Source organism: Phoenix dactylifera, chromosome 18 (genome assembly GCF_051530095.1).
Source record: "Phoenix dactylifera cultivar Ajwa chromosome 18, Ajwa_hap1_PhDact_Kaust_v1.1, whole genome shotgun sequence".
Lineage (NCBI taxonomy): Eukaryota > Viridiplantae > Streptophyta > Magnoliopsida > Arecales > Arecaceae > Phoenix > Phoenix dactylifera.
This window is the reverse complement of record NC_143207.1, coordinates 10,930,538-10,953,806: the sequence shown is the minus strand read 5'-3', so window position 1 is coordinate 10,953,806 and position 23,269 is coordinate 10,930,538. Positions and strand designations below refer to the sequence as shown.

The window sequence follows — 23,269 nt, the reverse complement described above, 5'->3', positions numbered from 1 at the left end:
TATATCGGTAGAGCCAAATTTGTCATTTTCTTTGTTGTTCAATTTAAAGCCCTTCTTGGGTCCTAAATCTTAGATACAGAAACCAGCTTTGTAGCAAACCAGAGATCTTTTAGCCTAAATGGCTTCTCCCCTCTGTTTCAATGGTGAAACATAGGGAGAAAAGAAAGGAGAAGTCGAGCCCAACCAGGCCCGGCCCAAGCCCAGTGGCCAATCCGGGCCAAGCCCAGGCACCCAGGGCACCGCAGGCTCAGCCACGGTTGCCCTAGGGTACCCCGACGCGGCCGCAGGGCCGTCAGGCCCTGGCCGAGTCCCACCTCCCTCCGGTGAGGAGGTGGTGGCGCCACCACAGAGGGAGGAGGTGAAAAAGAGAATAAAAGAAAATAAAGAAAGAAAAAGAGGGGGGAAAAAAGAGAGGATCGTACCTGGGTCTCTCACGCCTCCTTCTCGGTCACGGTGGTTCTCCTCCTCCGCCGTGGCCGGATCGGGGTAAGGGAGATTCCCGGAGACAAACTCACTCCGGCATCACTTCGGAGGAAGTTTAGCCCCTCCCTCTCCCACTGCTCCCACCCTGGAGAAGGGCACCCCTCGGCCGCAATCGCCGGAGCGGCTGCAGGCCGAGGAAGCGTCGGCCTCCTCAGGGGAGCTCCCAAGGGCTCGACCCCACCTCCGGGACCCCGTTCGACTCCTCTGGCACCACTTCGGAGGAGGTCCAGGGCCTTCCCTTCTGCCGTTCCGAGGTGGGAGCATCTTCCGAAGGAGGCTCACCCCATTGTGGCACGGCGAGAGGGAGAAGAGGAAGGGGGAGAAGCAAAGAGAGAGGAAGGATGGGAGAAGGGCTCGGCCGGAGGTGAAAGAAGAAGAAAGAAAGGGGCTAGGGCTTCCGAGAGAGACGGAGGGGGGGAGAGAGAGAGAGGAGAATGGAGACGAAGAGGCGAGAAATCACTTGTACTACTAAAAAATCGAAAGTTTACGGACAATCCACTGTTGCCTCTTCCTAAGAAGGCCAAGAAGATCCTTGTAGCTGGGAGCCATGCCGACAACTTGGGCTGTCAGTGTGGAGGATGGACTATCACTTGGCAAGGACGCAGTGGGAACAATCTAACAATTGGTAAACATTCTAAACACCTTAGATTGACTTTGTTTCTTATTTCAGACATAGCAGAGCATGGTAATGTTTTGAACTTCGAGCGATCCTTTGCAACAGGAACCACAATCCATGATGCCATCAAGGCCATTGTTGACACCACCACCAAGGTTGTCTACTCTGGAAAATTATCGAAGTGGAATCTAGATTCAGCTACAAGACCAAACAAGTGTTCACGTATGAGAAGGAAAACACAAGCAACAGTGCACTTTTCTATTTTTCCTTTTTTTATTGAGGTTAACAAGAAATGTTACTAACATCTCTTTTCTTTGTTAGAATCATAAAGCATAAATTCGACTGTCTAACAAATGTTTGTCCTTTACATAATCAAACAAATAGATCTGATTTTTCTTTTCCCCCTTTAATGGTAAAACACCAAAAATACTGTGTTCAACAAAAATGTCAAATATAGGAGATAGTAGATATGATACTACCATAAAGTTTTCCTCATAATAAAAAAAGAAAGATAGTACCATAAACTAGAAAGCATGAAAAAAATAATTAGCTGTCACTTCAAATACTTACTAGAAGCCCTAATTGTGAGAGAAACTTGAATACGAAGAGCATTTTAAGCCCTTTAAATCTAATTATTTCAACACAAATTTCTTATCTTATTTCAGACTATAAACATGCAGCGAAGGGAAAAATTATATAAGACCGCCTGTTGCTTTCGCATTCAAATGAAAAATAAAAATGTAAGGACTCGCAGGCCTGAATGAGGTGAAGGTTAGTAGGGTCTTCTCGTGGGTTGCTCAAAAAACAAAAAGAAAAAAGAAAAAAACTAAGGTGGTTCATAGGAGGAGGCTTGCAGGTTTACTTTCCATGTCAATTGCCCAGTGATTTGTCATTTAACTATAACTAGTCTATGCACAAGGTTGACACAGTGGCAATTCACTTAATATCCTGCATGCACACATATGGCAGCAGATATCAGGAGGTATTCCCATGGACTGTAGGAGTGACATCATTGTGGATTTCTGAACCAATTCGGCCAAAGATTGAAAAATCAGCTATATCTTTTTATATGATTCATGAGTGCCATTAATTTTTGGAAACTATTCACAAATCACAATCAGCACAACATTCTAGAATCGGGCTGTCTCGTAAAAATATCAGCTCAATGTGCTACAGATGGCCCTGTCCAGATTGGGTTGAAAAGTTTTTGTTCTCATTAAACAGACATCCTTCTAACATTCTAGTTTTCTCTAACTATTCCACTATCATATCTAAATATTATGGCGTTATAAATGTGAAAGATCTTAACATGAGCATTTCTTATTCGTCAGTGTCAAAGTTCCTTATAGTTGTATGGCCTCATCTAGCATATATCGGTAGAGCCAAATTTGTCATTTTCTTTGTTGTTCAATTTAAAGCCCTTCTTAGGTCCTAAATCATAGATACAGAAACCAGCTTTGCAGCAAACCAGAGTCCTTTTAGCCTAAATGGCTTCTCCCCTCTGTTTCAATGGTGAAACAGAGGGAGAAAAGAAAGGAGAAGCCGAGCCCAACCAGGCCCGGCCCAAGCCCAGTGGCCAATCCGGGCCAAGCCCAGACACCCTGGGCACCGCAGGCTCAGCTGCGGTTGCCCTAGGGTACCCCGACGCGGCCGCAGGGCCGTCAGGCCCTGGCCGAGTCCCACCTCCCTCCGGTGAGGAGGTGGTGGCGCCACCACAGAGGGAGGAGTTGAAAAAGAGAATAAAAGAAAATAAAGAAAGAAAAAGAGGGGGGAAAAAAGAGAGGATCGTACCTGGGTCTCTCGCGCCTCCTTCTCGGTCACGGTGGTTCTCCTCCTCCGCCGTGGCCGGATCGGGGTAAGGGAGGTCCCCGGAGACAAACTCACTCCGGCATCACTTCGGAGGAAGTTTAGCCCCTCCCTCTCCCACTGCTCCCACCCTGGAGAAGGGCATCCCTCGGCCGCAGTCGCCGGAGCGGCTGCAGGCCGAGGAAGCGTCGGCCACCTCAGGGGAGCTCCCAAGGGCTCGGCCCCACTTCGGGGACCCCGTTCGACTCCTCCGGCACCACTTCGGAGGAGGTCCAGGGCCTTCCCTTCTGCCGCTCCGAGGTGGGAGCATCTCCCGGAGGAGGCTCACCCCACGGTGGCACGGCGAGAGGGAGAAGAGGAAGGGGGAGAAGCAAAGAGAGAGGAAGGATGGGAGAAGGGCTGGGCCGGAGGTGAAAGAAGAAGAAAGAAAGGGGCTAGGGCTTCCGAGGGAGACGGAGGGGGGGAGAGAGAGAGGAGGATGGAGACGAAGAGGCGAGAAATCACTTGTACTACTAAAAAATGGAAAGTCTATGGACAATCCACTGTTGCCTCTTCCTAAGAAGGCCAAGAAGATCCTTGTAGCTGGGAGCCATGCCGACAACTTAGGCTGTCAGTGTGGAGGATGGACTATCACTTGGCAAGGACGCAGTGGGAACAATCTAACAATTGGTAAACATTCTAAACACCTTAGATTGACTTTGTTTCTTATTTCAGACATAGCAAAGCATGGTAATGTTTTGAACTTCGAGCGATCCTTTGCAACTGGAACCACAATCCTTGATGCCATCAAGGCCATTGTTGACACCACCACCAAGGTTGTCTACTCTGAAAAATTATCGAAGTGGAATCTAGATTAAGCTACAAGACCTAACAAGTGTTCACGTATGAGAAGGAAAACACAGGCAACAGTGCACTTTTCTATTTTTTTCTTTTTTTATTGAGGTCAACAAGAAATGTTACTAACAACTCTTTTTTTCGTTAGAATCGTAAAGTATAAATTCGACTGTTTAACAAATGTTTGCCCTTTGCATAAATCAAACAAATAGATCTGATTTTTCTTTTCCCCCTTTAATGGTAAAACACCAAAAATACTGTGTTCAACAAGAATGTCAAATATAGGAGATAGTAGATATGATACTACCATAAAGTTTTCCTCATAATAAAAAAAGAAAGATAGTACCATAAACTAGAAAGCATGAAAAAAATAATTAGCTGTCACTTCAAATACTTACTAGAAGCCGTAATTGTGAGAGAAACTTGAATACAAAGAGCATTTTAAGCCCTTTCATTCTAATTATTTCAACACAAATTTCTTATCTTATTTCAGACTATAAACATGCAGCGAAGGGGAAAAATATATAAGACCGCCTGTTGCTTTCGCATTCAAATGAAAAATAAAAATGTAAGGACTCGCAGGCCTGAATGAGGTGAAGGTTAGTAGGGTCTTCTCGTGGGTTGCCCAAAAAGCAAAAAGAAAAAAGAAAAAAACTAAGGTGGTTCATAGGAGGAGGCTTGCAGGTTTACTTTCCATGTCAATTGCCCAGTGATTTGTCATTTAACTATAACTAGTCTATGCACAAGGTTGACACAGTGGCAGTTCACTTAATATCCTGCATGCACACATATGGCAGCAGATATCAAGAGGTATTCCCATAGACTGTAGGAGTGACATCATTATTGATTTCTGAACCAATTCGGCCAAAGATTGAAAAGTCAGCTATATCTTTTTATATGATTCGTGAGTGCCATTAATTATCGAAAACTATTCACAAATCACAATCAGCACAACATTCTAGAATCGGGATGTCTCGTAAAAATATCAGCTCAATGTGCTACAGATGGCCCTGTCCAGATTGGGTTGAAAAGTTTTTGTTCACATGAAACAGACATCCTTCGAACATTCTAGTTTTCTCTAACTGTTCCAGTATCATATCTAAATATTATGGCATTATAAATGTGAAAGATCTTAACATGAGCATTTCTTATTCGTCAGTGTCAAAGTTCCTCATAGTTGTATGGCCTCATCTAGCATATATCGGTAGAGCCAAATTTGTCATTTTCTTTGTTGTTCAATTTAAAGCCCTTCTTGGATCCTAAATCTTAGATACAGAAACCAGTTTTGTAGCAAATCAGAGACCTTTTAGCCTAAATGGCTTCTCCCCTCTGTTTCAATGGTGAAACATAAGGAGAAAAGAAAGGAGAAGCCGAGCCCAACCAGGCCCGGCCCAAGCCCAGTGGCCAATCCGGGCCGAGCCCAGGCACCCAGGGCACCGCAGGCTCAGCTGCGGTTGCCCTAGGGTACCCCGACGCGGCCGCAGGGCCGTCAGGCCCTGGCCGAGTCCCACCTCCCTCCGGTGAGGAGGTGGTGGCGCCACCACAAAAGGAGGAGGTGAAAAAGAGAATAAAAGAAAATAAAGAAAGAAAAAGAGGCGGGGAAAAAGGGAGGATCGTACCTGGGTCTCTCGCGCCTCCTTCTCGGTCACGGTGGTTCTCCTCCTCCGCCGTGGCCGGATCGGGGTAAGGGAGGTCCCCGGAGACAAACTCACTCCGGCATCACTTCAGAGGAAGTTTAGCCCCTCCCTCTCCCACTGCTCCCACCCTGGAGAAGGGCACCCCTCGGCCGCAGTCGCCGGAGCGGCTGCAGGCCGAGGAAGCGTCGGCCTCCTCACAGGAGCTCCCAAGGGCTCGGCCCCACCTCGGGGACCCCGTTCGACTCCTCCGGCACCACTTCGGAGGAGGTCCAGGGCCTTCCCTTCTGCCGCTCCGAGGTGGGAGCATCTTCCGGAGGAGGCTCACCCCACGGTGGCACGGCGAGAGGGAGAAGAAGAAGGGGGAGAAGCAAAGAGAGAGGAAGGATGGGAGAAGGGCTCGGCCGGAGGTGAAAGAAGAAGAAAGAAAGGGGCTAGTGCTTCCGAGGGAGACGGAGGGGGGGGAGAGAGAGGAGAATGGAGACGAAGAGGCGAGAAATCACTTGTACTACTAAAAAATGGAAAGTTTACGGACAATCCACTGTTGCCTCTTCCTAAGAAGGCCAGGAAGATCCTTGTAGCTGGGAGCCATGCCGACAACTTGGGCTGTCAGTGTGGAGGATGGACTATCACTTGGCAAGGACGCAGTGGGAACAATCTAACAATTGGTAAACATTCTAAACACCTTAGATTGACTTTGTTTCTTATTTCAGACATAGCAGAGCATGGTAATGTTTTGAACTTCGAGCGATCCTTTGCAACGGGAACCACAATCCTTGATGCCATCAAGGCCATTGTTGACACCACCACCAAGGTTGTCTACTCTGGAAAATTATCGAAGTGGAATCTAGATTCAGCCGCAAGACCTAACAAGTGTTCACGTATGAGAAGGAAAACACAAGCAACAGTGCACTTTTCTATTTTTTCTTTTTTTATTGAGGTTAACAAGAAACGTTACTAACATCTCTTTTCTTTGTTAGAATCATAAAGCATAAATTTGACTGTCTAACAAATATTTGTCCTTTCCATAATCAAACAAATAGATCTGATTTTTCTTTTCCCCCTTTAATGGTAAAACACCAAAAATACTGTGTTCAACAAGAATGTCAAATATAGGAGATAGTAGATATGATACTACCATAAAGTTTTCCTCATAATAAAAAAGAAAGATAGTACCATAAACTAGAAAGCATGAAAAAAATAATTAGCTGTCACTTCAAATACTTACTAGAAACCCTAATTGTGAGAGAAACTTGAATACGAAGAGCATTTTAAGCCCTTTCAATCTAATTATTTCAACACAAATTTCTTATCTTATTTCAGACCATAAACATGCAGCGAAGGGAAAAAATATATAAGACCGCCTGTTGCTTTCGCATTCAAATGAAAAATGAAAATGTAAGGACTTGCAGGCCTGAATGAGGTGAAGGTTAGTAGGGTCTTCTCGTGGGTTGCTCAAAAAACAAAAAGAAAAAAGAAAAAAACTAAGGTGGTTCATAGGAGGAGGCTTGCAGGTTTACTTTCCATGTCAATTGCCCAGTGATTTGTCATTTAACTATAACTAGTCTATGCACAAGGTTGACACAGTGGCAGTTCACTTAATATCCTGCATGCACACATATGGCAGCAGATATCTGGAGGTATTCCCATAGACTGTAGGAAATCTACTCTTCCAGCATATGACATTTTATCCAATATTTCCATCATTCCCGTGCTTATTACATGTCTCGGACCCCAAGGAATCCCTCAATATGCTATCACAAGTTTTCATGCATCCCAGATATGGGTAATAAGCTTGCCTGAACAATTACTCAAACACACGTCAGTCACTCAAGAACAAATGAAGATAAAGTATCAAGCAAATAAATTTTGTCCAAATCAATTGCACTATCAAACAGTAACGTAAGTGAATTCCAGTCCTCATTGCTATGCTTTCTGATACATTATTGCAAGCACGTCAGAATTTTAGTGCTAGAATATATTATTAGTGTTACAATGTAGTAGACATTTGGCTTGTCAACCACTAACCTCCGAAGTATTTTTGGTGTCTGATAATATTAGCAATGCAAACTTGGCAGAATTTAATGGGTGAAAATAATTATTAAAGCATTAAAGAAAGTATTTTGATAACCTCTTTGCCCAGCTGCACCATGTTGTCTGCAACACGACGAACTTCTTTTGCCTGCAATCATAACAACAAATACGACTTTAGCTTAGTTTTCACTGGTCGAATGATCACCAACTGCCCGACGAAATGCCACACACCCCACCCCAACTGAAACAGCCATATCTCTACAACCAGTAAGAGGAGGGGAAGAAGTACCTTTGCGACGGTGGTTTCGATGCGTTCATGCTTCACCAACTGAGAGACCATCGTCCTGAAGGAAAGCCAAAGCTTGTCAATAAAGAAAGACCGACCTGAAAAGGAGGAGGAGGAGAAATGGAGTTACCTGAGCATAGAGACGCGGTGGGCCGCGGGGCGGCCGAGCTTCCGGAACATGGTCATGGTGGTGGCGGTGACGGAGCCGGCAGCGAGATGGCTCTCGGTAGTCGTTTCCGGCTTCCTAGGTTTTAGATCTAGAAACCAGTACACATTTTGCGGTTTTGTCCAATTGCACGTGCATCTCACGTGCCACAGGGTCTCCCAAATATTATCCCAAAATTAATAATTATAAATATATCCTTATAAAATACTTGTTACATATGTATACTTTTTTTTTTTTTTTTTGTACTTATGCCATCCAACGCTATTAAAAAGTTAATAATTTAAAATTAAAATATTTGAAACATTCTTAAGGATAAATATGCAAAAAGAAACATTTATAAAGGTGTGCGTATATATATATATATATATATATATATATTACTTTTGCGAGAATATTTAGATAATTTTAAATATTTATGAGGATATAAACGCAAAAAAATGAATTTTTGCATAAATATCCTCCTAAATATTAGAATTTGTACGAATACTCTAACCAATTAATATTTACGTGCATGCCCTTATAAAACACAATTTTTATATGAATATTTTTGACATAGTGATCCAGCTAGCATGATTAGCAAAAATCACATTTATTTGAAAAATTAATTAAAATTATAAAAATATCTTTTTTATTTCTAAAGCAAGTAACAAGTTAACAGGTCTCGTTAGGAATTAATATTTCTGCCCCCTCCGAGAAATTTTTCGATCTCTCTCGATCTCTCTCTTTTATTCCTCCGTTCGGGATCAAAACTATTCCCTCTCTAATATTTTTTAGAGCTAAAAAATTTCTCGTGTACAAGATGGGCCCATGAGCACAACAGTAGTAAGGAAGCTTGATTATTGTAATCTATTATATGCCTTTAAGAGATTTTAATCCTTTTCTATATTCTAATACATGCTTCATATATGCAACTATAATAATAAAAATTATAAGCTAGTTTTCGATGAAATAAGATATAGTGATTGTTAAAAATGAAGTAGAATAAAGTAAAATAATTTCATGATTAGTGAAAGAACCTTAATAAACTTTTTTTGTTATCTATTTGTCGAATCTATCTTTGTTTCAAGCAATATTTTTACAGAAAATATTGAGAAGCAGGCACTAGACTAATCCAAGTATTAAAGCAAGTCGAAATAGTCAAAAAAAATAGTTTTTTTGCATATAAATCCTCCTAAATATGTAAAATTGCATGAATATTCTCACAAAGTTGCTATTTGCATATATACCCCTATAAATATTTTTTTTGTATATCTACCTATTAAAGATATTTTATTTATTTATTAATTTAAAATCGCTAATTTCTTAACAATGATGTAGGCATATATGTAAGAAAAAAAAGGTTTACATAAAAAAAAATATTTTATAAGGGTGTACAGTAAATGTCAATTTTGAAAGGATATTCATGCGAATTTAAATATCTAGAAGATTATGTACATACAAAAAAATAAAAGAAAATATTAAAAGATATTAGTTGTCGAGGTCTTCCAGTATGCATGCGAGATGCACAAAAAAATGGTTTTAACTAAAACACATAAATAAGTCTATTGTTATAAACGGAAATACTAATAAGTTATTTCAATACCTAAATTCTTAACCAATCGCTTTTTTAAAAAAAGAAAAGGCTCACTTTTAAAACTAATAATGGGTAAAACTCGTCCAATCCAAAGACTCGTTTAGTTCACAGAAAGAATTTTTTTATTGAAATATTTTTCTACAAAGTTAATGCTTAGATATATGATGCTTGGAAAAGTAATTTTTGCATGTTTGGTTGACCATAGAAAAAGAACATATTTTAGAGTGACTTATATTTGAGTGAGCATCTAGTTTTTTGAAAAAATTATGTAAAGTACCTGTTATGCACTTAATAAAAAAAAATCTTATCCCATTCTGTCTAAAAACTTAAGTGTACTTTTGGGGAAAAAAATAATTCTCCATCAGTGGAAATTGGATTTTTCTATATCCTACATGAGTTTTTCTTTTTCATGAAATATGAAAATCTTATTTTCATGAGAAAGTTACTTTTTCATCTCTTTTCTTTGAAAACTCTAATCAAACATGAAATATTTTTCTATTTTTCTATTGACCACATTTTCTCTCCTTCTTTTTCCACGAATGAAACGAGTCATAACTCTCTAACAATTAATAAAAGCTACAATTGAAAACTTTGAATAGTATTTATCCAATTCAAATATATATCTACTATCTAGACATAAACTATATATAAGCGTCCATGTAGTTGCTCGCTCCATCTCTACCAGCTCATAGCCTCCACCTAGTGGGCCTTTATGGCCATGTCTCCTATCTCTACTATGGCCTCCACCACCTAGGCCAATCTATTTTATATACATACATGCATACATACATACATATACACTTATATGTATATATCTATATAATATAAAGTCTCAACTTGTACTGAGCAATCCATTCACCGCACAGATACATGTTTAATAACGAGGCATATATTAATGACATCGATATTAATATAATTTATTAACATCATTCGTAGCTATATGTATCCAAAATAAAGGCTCCACTTTATTGAGCTCTCTGTTCACCATGTGGATGATTGTATTAATGATGGAGCATCTATTAATTATGCCAATTTTAATATAATTCGTTAACATCATCCTTAGGCTATTAACCTGGCAACTTTATTATCTATATCCGTTGACATCTCAACTTGGCTTATATGGCATCCTTCATTACTATGTAGATACAATATTAATGAACAGATGGATCCAAGCATTTTAACTCTTTAGCAAAGTACCTAGCAAAACAAATGGAGGTAGGGCTACAAGAGAGCAATCCGAGAGTATACATGAAATGTCGGTTAGTGAGCCTAGCGAATCCTTTGTCCAAATTAAATAAAGGATTAAGTACACTCACCTTGGATGAGCGTATTTTTTCTAGCATAGTCGATTGGATGATTTGGGCCATAGGATTGAGAGAACCATACATATGAATCGAATTCTAGTGTAGTCGATCAGATGATTTGAACCATAGGATTAAGACAACCATACCTATGAATCAAACTGGCTACATAGTAGTATTATCTATAATAAGAGCAATTAAGTTGACACAAGAAAACCAGATTTGAAAGAAGAGGGCGGGTGGAGTAAAATGAGCATAGAGACGCGATGGACCATCGATGTTTTTGGCTCTCTAAGTTCAAGATCTAGAAACTAGTTCTCCATTTTGTAGCTTTGTCCAATTGCACGTACGGGAGGTCTTCCAATATGCATTTATAAAATAAAATATTAAAAGGTATCAGTTGATGAGGGCCTCCAATATGCATATGAGATGCTCAAAAAAAAAACACATATAGAAGTTTAACAAAGTTATTTTAATACTTAGATTATCAACGAATGTCTTTATTAAAAAAGCTCACTTTAAAACTAATGTAATGGATCAAACTCATTGTTGGAGTCCAACTCTCTAACAATTAATCAAAAGGTGTAGTTGAAAACTTTGAATAGTATCTAAGTGTCTGGTATTTAACCTATCCGAATACGAATCTAATACAGATTCTTGGAGCTAGACAAAAGCTAGACATGAGCATCCATGTGGTTGCCCCCTCTACCTCCATCAACTCGCAGCATTCACCCAATGGGCCTCTGACACCACATCTCCTATCTCAGTTGTGGTCTCCAAGATCTTCTGTCGGGAGGCTCGGGACTCTTTCGAGTCAGGCCAAGCATTTTGGGTATGGGGCCAAGATCTTTCGAGTTATGTACAATGCCCGATATGTTCTTAATAAAAAAAAGAATTTTATCCCATTCTATCTAAAAGCTTAAGGACATTTTTGAAAAAAAAATCAATACTCTCCTAGTGGAAATTGGATTTTTCTGTCTCACATAAGTTTTTTTTCATAAAATGTAGGAATCTTATTCCCATGAGAAGGTTATTTTTATATCTCTCTTCTTTGAAAACTCTAACCAAGCATGAAGTATTCTCTGTTTTTCTATTGATCATACTTTCTTCCCTTTTTTTTCCACGAACGAAATGAGTCCCAACTCTGTAACAATTAATAAAAGCTACAATTGAAAACTTTTGAATAGCATTTATCCAATTCAAATACGTATCTACTATAGATTTTTGGAGCTAGACACAAGCTAGATATAAGTGTCCATGTAGTTGCTCGCTTCACCTCTATCGGCTCACAGCCTCCACCCAATGGGCCTTTATGACCATGTCTCCTATCTCCACCATGACCTCCACCACCTGGGCCAATCTATTTTATATACATACATGCATATACACTTATATGTATGTATCTATATAATATGAAGGCTGAACTTGTAATAAGATTTCCATTCACAGCACAGATGCTATTTAATAATGAGGCATATATTAATGACATCGTTGTTAATATAATTTATTAACATTATTTCTAGCTATATATATATATCTAAAATGAAGGCTCAACTTTGCTGAGCTCCCCATTTACCATGTAGATGACCGTATTAATGATGGAGCATCTATTGATTACATCAGTTTTGACATAATCTGTTAACATCATCCATGGGCTATTAAGCTAGCAAGTCTATTATATATTATCTAGTATATGTGTGTGTGCATGTATTATATAAATAATAGAGGTTTGGCTTATATGGAGTCCTTCATTGCTATGTAGACACAGTATTAATGAATAGATGGATCCGAGCATTTTAACTCTTTCACAAGTACCCAGCAAATCAAATAGAGGTAGGGCTACAGGAGAGCAATCCGATAGTATACATGAAATGTCGTTTAGCGAGCCTAGCTAATTTTTTGTCCAAATTAGATAAAAGGTTAAGAATAAGTACACTCACCTTGGATGAGCATACCTTTTCTAGCATAGTCGATTCAATGATTTGGACCATAGGATCAAGACAACCATACCTATGAATCGAATTTTGGCGTAGTCGATTGGATGATTTGAACCATAGGATTAAGACAACCATACCTATGAATCAAACAAGTTACATAATAGTATTATTTTATAATAAGAGCCATTAAGTTGACACAGGAAAATCGGTTTTGAAAGAAGAGGGTGGGCGGAGTAAACTGAGCATAGAGATGCAGTGGACCATAGAACAACTGAGCTTCTAGAACTTGGTCATGATGGTGGTTATGGAGCCGGTAGCAAGGTCGCTCTCGGTAGATGTTTCTGGCTCTCTAGGTTTAAGATCTAGAAGCCAATTTCTCAATTTTGTGATTTTGTCTAATTGCACGTATGGGCTAGAGGTCTTCCAATATGCATTTATAAAAGAAAATTTTAAAAGGTATTAGTTGATACGGTCTTCCAATATGCATATGAGATGCTCTGGAAAAAAAAACACATATACAAGTTTAACATTATAATTTTTTTAATAAATTATTTTAATACCTAAAGAAGTTATTTTAATACTTAGATTCTCAACCAATCTCTTTATTAAAAAAGCTCACTTTAAAAGTAATTTAATGGATCAAACACATTGTTGGAGTCCAACTCTCTAACGATTAATAAAAGGTACATTTGAAAACTTTGAATAGTTCTAAGTGTCTAGTATTTAACCAATCTGAATGCGAATCATATACAGATTCTTGGAATTAGGCAAAATCTGGACATGAGCATCCATGTGGTTTCCCGCTCCACCTCTACATTCACTCAATGGGCCTTTGACACCATGACTCCTATATCTACTGTGGTCTCCAATCTGCCGAGACTCTTTCGAGTCAGGCCATGCATTTTGGGTATGGGGCCAAGAATTAGTTTGGCCATTTATTATGGGCCCAACCTTTTAGCCCAAATAACTTTTTCATGCATGGGTCCAATTGAACTTTGGATTAGGCCTATGCTTGATCCAAGACTTGAGAAAAGAAAATTGGGCTGGCCTAACCTAGCTCGAAACCTATGAGTGCCGCCTAGCTCGGCCTGGTTCCAGCTCTAGTTGCCACATACATGAATGACCTATTGAGCCACTTCAATTGCCAACTAAAATTAAAAACATTAAAATCAAATATAGTCAATTTTCACTCCACCTTCACTATTAGGTGCAAGGCTATAAAAAAAAAAGCCAAGGCATAGCAGTTTATTTCTTTTACTTTATTTTTTATTTGTTTAATAAATAGGGATGAAAATGTTTAGATGTTTAATTTATTTAATTTAATTAAATTTATGGTAGATCAGATTAAATTATCTGTTTAATAAGATTGTCAAGTTTGGATCTAGTTTTTTGAGCTATTTAATAAATGGATACGATTCAAGTTTTTGAAACATTTGCTACCCCTAGGGTAGGTATGGAGCCAGCCAGACTTGTCTTACCGCCCGGTGCGTGTAAAACATGAAACGCTGGCCTCCCCGTGACGTGTCAAAGTTTCTACGTGGCATTTGGGCGGATCCTGCATTGATTCGGTGGGCCGAGCTGTCCACCGAATCTGGACACGAGCCAGACAGCTGCATCTGCTACCTGTAACCGTGACAGCAAATCTTTTCGGGCACCGAGGGCATTTTGGGAACTAGAGGTTTGCTGTTCGAAAAGGCCACGGCCAAAAGCAACAGTTCTTCCCCCCTCGTTCATCTCGCTCTCCCTTTTTGGTTTCAGATACGGAAGAGGGCGATCGAAATCGAATCCCACCTTCGCTTCTGTCTGACGGCCTACCCTAATTCGCTCCGGTAATCCTTCTCTCCCACTTTTTTCTCCTTTCTGTACTTTGATAATGAGATGAAAAATTGGTAGAATTCCACAAAAGATGAATGTTTTTTTCTGCATAAAACAATGAGTGATTTTTCTAAAAACCCTAGTTCTCTCAAGGTTTGATTCGGATTCTTTCTTCTCTAATTTCTCGATTCAGATTACTGTATGCAAGGGAATCATGGTGTCAGTTGGAAGCTGTTTGATGTCATGTATTATTTGATTTAAATGGGAATTTCTTCTGGTTCAATCTTGTTATCTTGCATTTTTCTTTTTCTTTTTTGTTTAATTCGGTGCAAGATGAAAGCTTAGGTACCTATTTTTTCAATGTATCATACTTTTTGACGTACCATGTGTAGATTCTACACTGGTTTTTTGTTTGGGTAATAAATACTTCCATTAGTTGACGTTTCAATCATCAAAATTTCCCCCCACTCCGGTAACTTGTTTTCCTCTCAGGATCAAATCCCACCTAGCCCCCTCCAAGGGATGGGTTGCTATTTGCTAAGGTGTCAGACAACAGGCTAAGCAAGCCCATCCTCCACGCAAATTGCTGCTAAGATATCAGCCAACATGCTATAAAAACCTTGTCTGCTGTCCTAGCATATGTTCTTTGAAGTCAATATCTATCACTGATTTTATAAATTAGTGGTTTAATATTTTTTATCTTTAGTTGGTATTCAAGAGGGGAGTCTTGGTGCAACGGTAAGGTTGCTCCATTGTGATCTGGATATCACTGGTTTGAAACATGGAAACAACCTATCTATATATGGTGTAAGGTTGTAAGATTGAGTACATCTGAACCTCCCCTGATCCTGCAATGGCAGGAGCCTCGTGCACAAGGCCACCCCTTCCTTTTATAGTTGGTATCCTACTAATTGCTCGTAAAGTTTGATGTTGATTGATAGAGAATTTTTTTTTTTTCACTTTCATCATCGATGGTTGGCTTGAATCAATCTCGAACTTTTGAAATAACTACACTGTGAGTTGTTATATATACTTTGTATCAAAATGATAATAAATGATCCTTGTAAAAAACTTGAAATACTTGCAAAATTTCAGATAAGGCCGTAGCTGGCATGTGGTGGCAAGTGCCGGGAGTGGTTGATGTTGAGCTAGTCTTCCAGAGACCAATTCCATGGCATTGTCACTGAAGAATCGGTCTTAAATTCATCCATGGTAGTGGCGCAATGAAGAAGATGGGTGGGGAGGAGAGTAGGAAGCATGGGGGAGGAGAGGAGTGGTTTTGCTCTTTCTTTTTCTTTTTCCTTTCTATCTTCTTTTTGTTTATCCTCTTTTCCTTTAATTTATTTGTTTTAAGAAAATATGGAAGTTGTGTCATTTGAGCATCCATCAGAAGGTTTTAACTGGGGTGCCTAGTCCAAATTGTTTGGTTTGAGAATTGTTGGAGGTGATAATTAAGTTAAATCACTCAGAATTTTGGTTTGAGGTTGAATTTGTTAGTCTTATACATTGGCATAAAATATTAACCCTCCAACCTCTAACTTCACAACTCTGTTTTGGAGGATGTTGTTCAACTGATTTGTACATGTAGGATGTCAAGATCTTGAATTGATGATCAACACATGGTTTGCATCTTCAAAATAAAACGACCTAGGACACCTAAAATGCCTAGTGACCAAAAGTTCAAAGTTTCAATTTTTAAGATCAATGTTTTTGAATACTTCCCACTTATGCATAAGTGGTCCTGAAACTATCAATTTTAATAGTGGGATCAGATTTATGGTCAAAAAGCTTTTCGATAATTGAATTTTGGTTTACACTTTTTTTTTTGAAAAAGAGGCTTATATGTAATTTAAGATGCTTAGTAAAAAATAATGTTTTTCTTTCCAATTTACATCCTCCAATATGTTTTAGCACACTTACTCTTTATCATCCATTTTGGGTCCACTTGGTGCATATTAAGAATTTCCAAAAATATATAAGTGCACACATACATACATATGCTCTCATATATATATATGTGTGTGTGTGTGTGTGTGTGTGTGTGTGTGTGTGTGTGTGTATTATCATGTTTTAGGCCCTTTAAATATTTTAGATCATGATCAATGGTGTGGATCCTCAATTTAAAGGCCCATTATTGGGTTATATGTCTGTAGAATTGAGACTCCTAATATTCAAAATCAGTGATGAAAAATCTAAACTGGAAATCCATACTATTAAACATAATTGAAAACATAAACACCTATTAGCAAAAAAAATCAAGGGGTTGATATTTTCTAGTTACACATTAATCATTCCCCTGATAGACAATTTAATAACACAGTTAAATGTTTTGATCTGATTTATGGTTTAGAAGCAGTTTGCTTGGTTTTTTAATATCTATATCAAGATCAGTGATAGTATTTGTGGAGAGTCCCAGCCCAGTTTCAATTCTGGGGGTTATTCTATAATATCACTGATGCCATTTTAGGAATATGTATGTGGTTTTAAATATAGAGAATTCTGCAAACAAGCTGGAATTGTGTTTTTTGTAGGATAAGATGAATCATAAAAGTTAGGAACATTAAAGCAATTTAATGCAAAATAATTCTTCCCTTCTCTACTGCTGTTTTGAAATATTAAAGCTCTCTTTTCTTCCAAAGATTTTAGAATTGCTAATAATTTTGTGCTCCTCAAGTCTCATTTCTTTCAAACAATTTGCTTAATGGCTGCCAATTATTTGTTGAACATCTTTGGCAAATCAAAAGTATGCAAATGACTAGTTGCTGAAAATGTATGATATTAGAATGCCGAAATTGTATCAGTTTTCTAAGCTGGGGAACTAACTGAATGCTTTACGGGTCACTAGTATCAGTTAATCACCAGAGGAAACAAATCCATGGAGGTTGATCTATCAGAAGGGAGTAATTGTCGGACTCCATCTTCAAATGAAAAGTGCCTAGTTGCCACACCTGTTGCAGGTGGTTCATCTGGTGAAGGTTTGCCTTATGCTCCTGAAGATTGGCCCCATCCAGGAGACAAATGGCGGTGGAAAGTAGGGAATAGAAAGACTGCTTCTGGCCACTGGATTGATAGATATCTTTACCCCCCTGCTCATTTTGCAAAAGCTACTGGTAACAAGTTGGGATTTCCAAGCAGATCATCACTTGAAGAATATATTCGGAGGGAATTTCCTAACAAAGATGTTGATTCCTTCTTTTCCTCTTTTATTTGGAAGGTTCCTTGTGCTGGTCACACCCCAAGAAAAGGTTCAACTTCGTATAATACCTGTCTTCTTCTATTGTTATCTTTTACACCACTCTAAATCCATTTTGTTGCATTAATTTTGTTAGGGGACTTGGTTTTAGGTCTGTAGGTCTGTTTTGTTAAATTTGCATTCAACTTGATTTAGTGCTCACATTGACACTTGGTTAACTGAATCTGTATTGTACCATTCGTAGAACATTTTAGTAAATGTGTGCTTTTCAAGCACTTCTTCTGATATTATTACCTATCTTTGAGATCGTTTAATAAATCACCTATGTTTTCCCTTGTTATCCCACTTGCGAATGAGGACGACAGCAAACAGATGATAATTGAAGCATTCCTTCTCCATCAAGCCAAAAGAAAAACCAAGAAGAAAGAAGAAGAATGATCAAGTGAAAACCAATGTTATGCATCTTGATACATGCACCTGTACGTGACAATTGGTCACCAGAAATTTTAACACTTTGCATTCTTGGGGGTTCTCAATTAGGCATGTAATTAGACAATAATCTTTTGATGTTGTGAAGCCCTTGTTTGTGATCGCATCGGTCTGCAAGCACCCATGTGCATGCATGAACAAATAGGTAATTGAGAGGGGGCGGGAGAGGGTGGGAGGCTGGTGAAGAATGCGGGAACGAGCCCATAGCCGGTTTTCTTGCTTCGAACGAAATAGGGGTTCGGCTGCAGCTTAAAAATTTTGCGATTTTTAAGTAAAGTCGGCAAGTTCACGGTCGGACCCCTGTTTTGTTCGAAACAGGAGAACTGGCCGTGGCCTCCGCCGGCCTCCCTCCCTTTCCCTCCCTCTCTGCCCCTTCTCTCTCTCTTTTCCTCTCTCCTACGGTTTGTGTGCTGTCTCCTCTGTCGGTACAAGCTTGGCACAGCCCGTACCGACTCGTGTCGTCGGAGAATCAGTACGGTGCCTGGTACTGGTTCCGCCGACCTTAGATGACTCAAACATGCTTCTAGCTTCTTTTTTTTTCATAGGATAGGTATTCGTTGGTAGGAAAACAACATTTTTACGTCATGGCTTTGTATTATGAACCATAAGAGTAGCCTATTTTAACATTGGCTGAGCTTTACCTCTGAATCTCTTTATTATGCAATAAGTTATATGAAACCATTTTGCAGTCTTTGTATGTCAAGTTGTTGATATGATTTTCAAAGAGGTTGATTCATGCTTCCTCTGTGATCATTCTTTTCTTGGAACTCAAGTGGTATTCCTCATTTTATCTGAATGCCTTAAGTACCACTAGTGTTTACTCTAGTTTTCTTGCCCATCGAAATTGATATCCTGCCATAATTAACAATCATTCAAATTGGAAATACTTGGGCAGCTGGCTTACAACATGCAAATCATAGAATTGTGTATTAGATAATGCCTAGCAACCCGTGTATCAGTTTAAAGTCCAAGGTCCGCCGAACCAGTACCGAGATCCGTACCAGTCGGCGAGCGAGTCGGTATAGACACATAGTACAATCGGCATGCCCAATTTTTTTTAAGTTTTTCAAGTTTGATTAAGTGGTAATAATTTTTTTCAACTTTTTCAACGAATTTAGGTATAATTTGATGTTTTTTAATGTTTCTATGATCCCGGTATAACCTAAATGATGCATCTTATTGTTTAAAAGTGATACAAAACATAAAATAATTAGTGAGATGTTGCATGCTACAAGAATCCATATGAAATATCTTAAAATCAACTAGTGAGGTGAAAAATATAAAATAATACAATCAATTACATATATTTTAGGTACAACATACGTACCAATATTTAAAATCTCGTCGAGTGGCGATGCCTCTCGTAGATATTCGGATTATTAGCATAGTCAGGAGGCACATCAGCCTATTCCTCTAACTAAGCGGCGTTGTAGTCTTGTATGTTCATCTCATAAGAAACGCGCTCTGGGTTATAAGCATTCTCAGATCTCTTACTGAAATTTTGGCTCTGAGAGGTGTCGTCTATTTGATAATACAATTGTGGAGAGGCCATCCGAATATGCCGGCAGCAAAATCCGACCCATTAGATGCTCTGAACTGTGTAGGATAGTAGCCATCGGAAGATAATACTTCAGACGCACCATATCCATATCTGTATGGGTCATAGGCTACCTATGGCTGTGGATAATAGGATCTAGTATACGACTCAAAATCTGATACGTCTATGAATCCTAATCCACGTACGAGGTCATCTGCAACTGTATCATGTTCTTCTGATTGACCTTGAGAAGCTCGTCTTCTATATGCAATCGTATCCTCGCGGGCTCTACCAGATCGTGCACCTTGGTCTCTATCTTGTGTAGCATGCATAAACTGGGACTCATCGGTGAATCGAAGAACATCCTATGACCGTGTCTCATAAATAGCAGTCTCATGTCCACTTCCTCCTTAGCCATTAGATCTATGACCACCAGAATTACCATCGTTGCGGCTCCTAATCTCTGAATATGAGTGAACTGGTTCTTTCTCCATACTCTTCATGGGGATGTAGGTGCCTTTTCTTTTTTTTAGTGTGCTGAGTAACTGCCTGCTTATCCTTCGTGCCCTTCTCTGCCTGTTTATCTTTCGTGCTCCTCTCTGCCTGTTTACCCTCTGTGCCCCTCTTTGCCTGGCTATATTGGGAGGATGAATGTCGCCCTCCTGACCGAGTCGATCGGGTATCATGGTGGTCTCGTCTAAGCATCTCTTGATCATATCTCTGAGAGAATGTTTCGGACAAAAAGTCATGTGATGACCGGCTCCCCAATGACCCTTGTGGCTGTGGCTGATTAGTTGGAATGATGCGTGGAATGTTGCAATTTGTCCATTGCCCTATATTGATCCTAGCCTCGCTTCGCTGGCTACAAAACTGGCCGGCCAATCCTCGCTGATCAAACTCTAGCTCCTGTTGTTGGCCCATAGGTTATTCTATCATAGGATCATCCTTATCGTCAACAAAAATATTATGGATCAGATCTATGTACTTTAGCTTCAGTTCCTCTTAAATACACTTCAGCCTCAGCTTCAGATTGTAGCGAGCATATACAAGGTCATTGAGATTTGAGACGCTTTTGTGTTAGATGATTTCTCTACTTGCTGTGGATGAGGGCAAAGGCAGACATACAAGGTCATTGAGATTTGAGACACTTTTGTGTTAGATGATTTCTCTACTTGCTGTGGATGAGGGCAAAGGCGGACTAGCTGTGCTCACAGCCACTCAAGAAGACCGTCTAGAAGAAGATTTGGTAGCTAGCCGCTTAAGGTTTCTCGTGGACAAATCAAAATAAATCCACCATTTAGCTGCAAAAATTTTAAAAAAATGATATATAAGATAGTATCATATTAGTAACCATCTAACGACAGGTAATAATTATCGTTGATGTGTAATATAATTGGATTCATACTTTTCTTATTTACGATAATTGATGAGACTCCAAAGCTCTCAGTGCCCTCTTTAAATACTTTGGTCTGTGAAAAAAGAACCGTGCTGCAATATGTTAATAATTGAAGATACCAGTTACTCACACATGTCACTTAAGTTAACTTATCTTTTCTAGACATGAGGCTATAACTTCTAGATCAGGCTCCATCTTGTAAATCACATTATATAGAGCGGCCAGAAGTTTGTCATTAATATTGATTTTAGGTACAGTGTATTGAAATCTCGGATTCAGGTAGTATGTTGCAAATAGAGTTTGTAATTGTCTTAGTAAAATTGTACAAGTATAGGAGTAGTCTTATTTTCAATGTTCTTGCTTATCTGTTAAATGCAAGTCCCTATCTATCTGGTAGTCCCATCGCTGCTCAATGATGTCGATGCACTCCTGGGCAACGTCTGCTATGCTGGTACCGGGCTCCGAACTGATTGCCCGGCGGCATGGATCAGTATGGTCCCATGTCGTGCTATGCCGCCCTTGTATCGACACAGTTAAAGAGGCGGGGGAGAGAAAGAATGGGAGAGAGGAAAAGAGAGAGAGAAGGGGGAGGCCGACAGAGAACCAACAGAGGGCCAGAGAGCCGCCGTGCGGAGAAGATGGAGGTCGGAGAGCTGCCGCGCGGAGGAGGCAAAAGTCGGAAAGTCGCGGAGGAGGAGCTCCGCCTCTGGTCCCTTGTTTCATTCGAAATAGAGACTCGGAGGGGGCTCCTTTTATTTTTGCGAATGTTAAGTAAAAGTCGACAAACACATTGCCGACTTTACTTAATTTTTTTAATAAAAGGGATTAGAGGCGGAGCCCCTCCTCCGCGCGGCGGCTCCTCGGCTTCCATTGGCCAGCCTCGGTCGGCTTTTCTTCCTTTCTCTCCCTTTTCCTCTCTCTCTTTTCCTCTTTTCTCCTCTCCCTCCGTCGTCGGTCTCGGTTTCATTGCCAGAACCATTCCGGTCTGCCACAGGTACGGCTCGAAATGCTCCGAACTGGACGGTTCGGAACAGTTCCGCCGACCATGCTCCTTAGCATATGTCGGATCTGCCTTCTTGATCTGAATCTTTGCCCTCTCTTTCATATGATACAAGAAGCCCATTTAGGGGTATCTCTCGCTGTCCACGGCTCGAAGCACTTCATATAATGATTTGAAAGCCTTCACTATCGTAGTGGCCTACTGCCAGAATATCTGCCTCGTTACAAAGTCCTCGACAATGCTCTCTTCAGTGTCGACCCCCGCATATCCATCTACTTTGTTGTCATGCGGGACTGACAAACATCTGACATAGTGCTGCTTTTTCTCAAGAATGCTATAAAGTGCAACGTAGTTGGTAGCAAACCTTATGACTCTTGGTCTCAATATCTCTCCCCCTGCATACTTCCTCATCAGTGAAAGGATCCATGTATGATTATAAAAATATCCGGTGGTGGTTTGGGATGTCTCCATTATTTGCTGTACCCTATGAATTTCCGCAATGTCCATCAACATAAGGTCGTTATAATGTGCAGCACATGGAGTCTAAAAAATATATAGTTGCTGCTCCATCAAGATCTCCTCGATGGCCTATATTGTGGCCTATTATTAGTATTGACTTGCACAACATTCTCCTCTCCAACCTGATCAATCACTTCCTCTATTAATCTGAGGATGTTCATGGCGTCGTGCACTTGATCGGAAGCATCAACCAACTTATAGAAGAAAGTCTTCGTATTACACTATGTCAAAATTTTGATAATGCTCTGCCTGGTCGGATCAGTCCCACCATCACACATCACTGTCAGTCCATATGTGGACCATTTGCTTTTGTATGAGGCAAGCCACTTCTCTAGTTTCTTATTGTTGCCAAAAAACTCACTGTAGATATTTTTCGGTTTTAGAGGATCTACACCGAGATTGGCTGCCTGTATGGAGAAAATAACAGACCTACGTATTGTTTGCCACATTTGTTGGGATATAACTGAAGTAGAACCAAGATCCAATAGTTCGCTACATATCCTTCTTCTTATCCTTCTTTAGCATTGTATCAATCTTTTGTTGCTTCGAATCCTTGCTGGGGAAGGCATATAGATTTAAATCATGAATGATGGCTTTTAGTGGAATCTCTCTAGAGGACTTTTTTCTGCTATCAAAAGTTTCCAGTATAG

At 39.8% G+C, this 23,269-nt stretch overlaps 2 protein-coding genes across 4 annotated transcripts in view; one reads left to right on the top strand and one right to left on the bottom strand.

The window, feature by feature from the left end:
* The window catches only part of LOC103714352 (uncharacterized), a 68,022-nt gene extending 60,042 nt beyond the window's left edge, over positions 1–7,980 (bottom strand). The window contains exons 1-3 of the mRNA XM_088714262.2: positions 7,824–7,980; positions 7,697–7,751; positions 7,505–7,555 (exon numbers count right to left, since the gene is read on the bottom strand). Coding sequence (XP_088570388.2) covers positions 7,505–7,555; positions 7,697–7,751; positions 7,824–7,879 — 162 coding nt within the window. The 5' untranslated portion in view covers positions 7,880–7,980. The remainder of the gene's footprint in view (positions 1–7,504; positions 7,556–7,696; positions 7,752–7,823) is intronic.
* Positions 7,981–14,364: 6,384 nt separating this feature from the next.
* Positions 14,365–23,269, top strand: part of LOC103712345 (uncharacterized) — a 30,694-nt gene continuing 21,789 nt past the window's right edge. For 2 of the 3 annotated variants that reach the window (XM_088714213.2, XM_039118194.3), the window contains exons 1-2: positions 14,365–14,499; positions 17,331–17,730. In XM_088714213.2, the coding sequence (XP_088570339.2) occupies positions 17,361–17,730 (370 nt within the window). In that variant the 5' untranslated portion in view covers positions 14,365–14,499; positions 17,331–17,360. Of the gene's footprint in view, positions 14,500–17,312; positions 17,731–23,269 lie in introns of those variants that run through there. The other variant, XM_089928448.1, reaches the window with a different exon arrangement.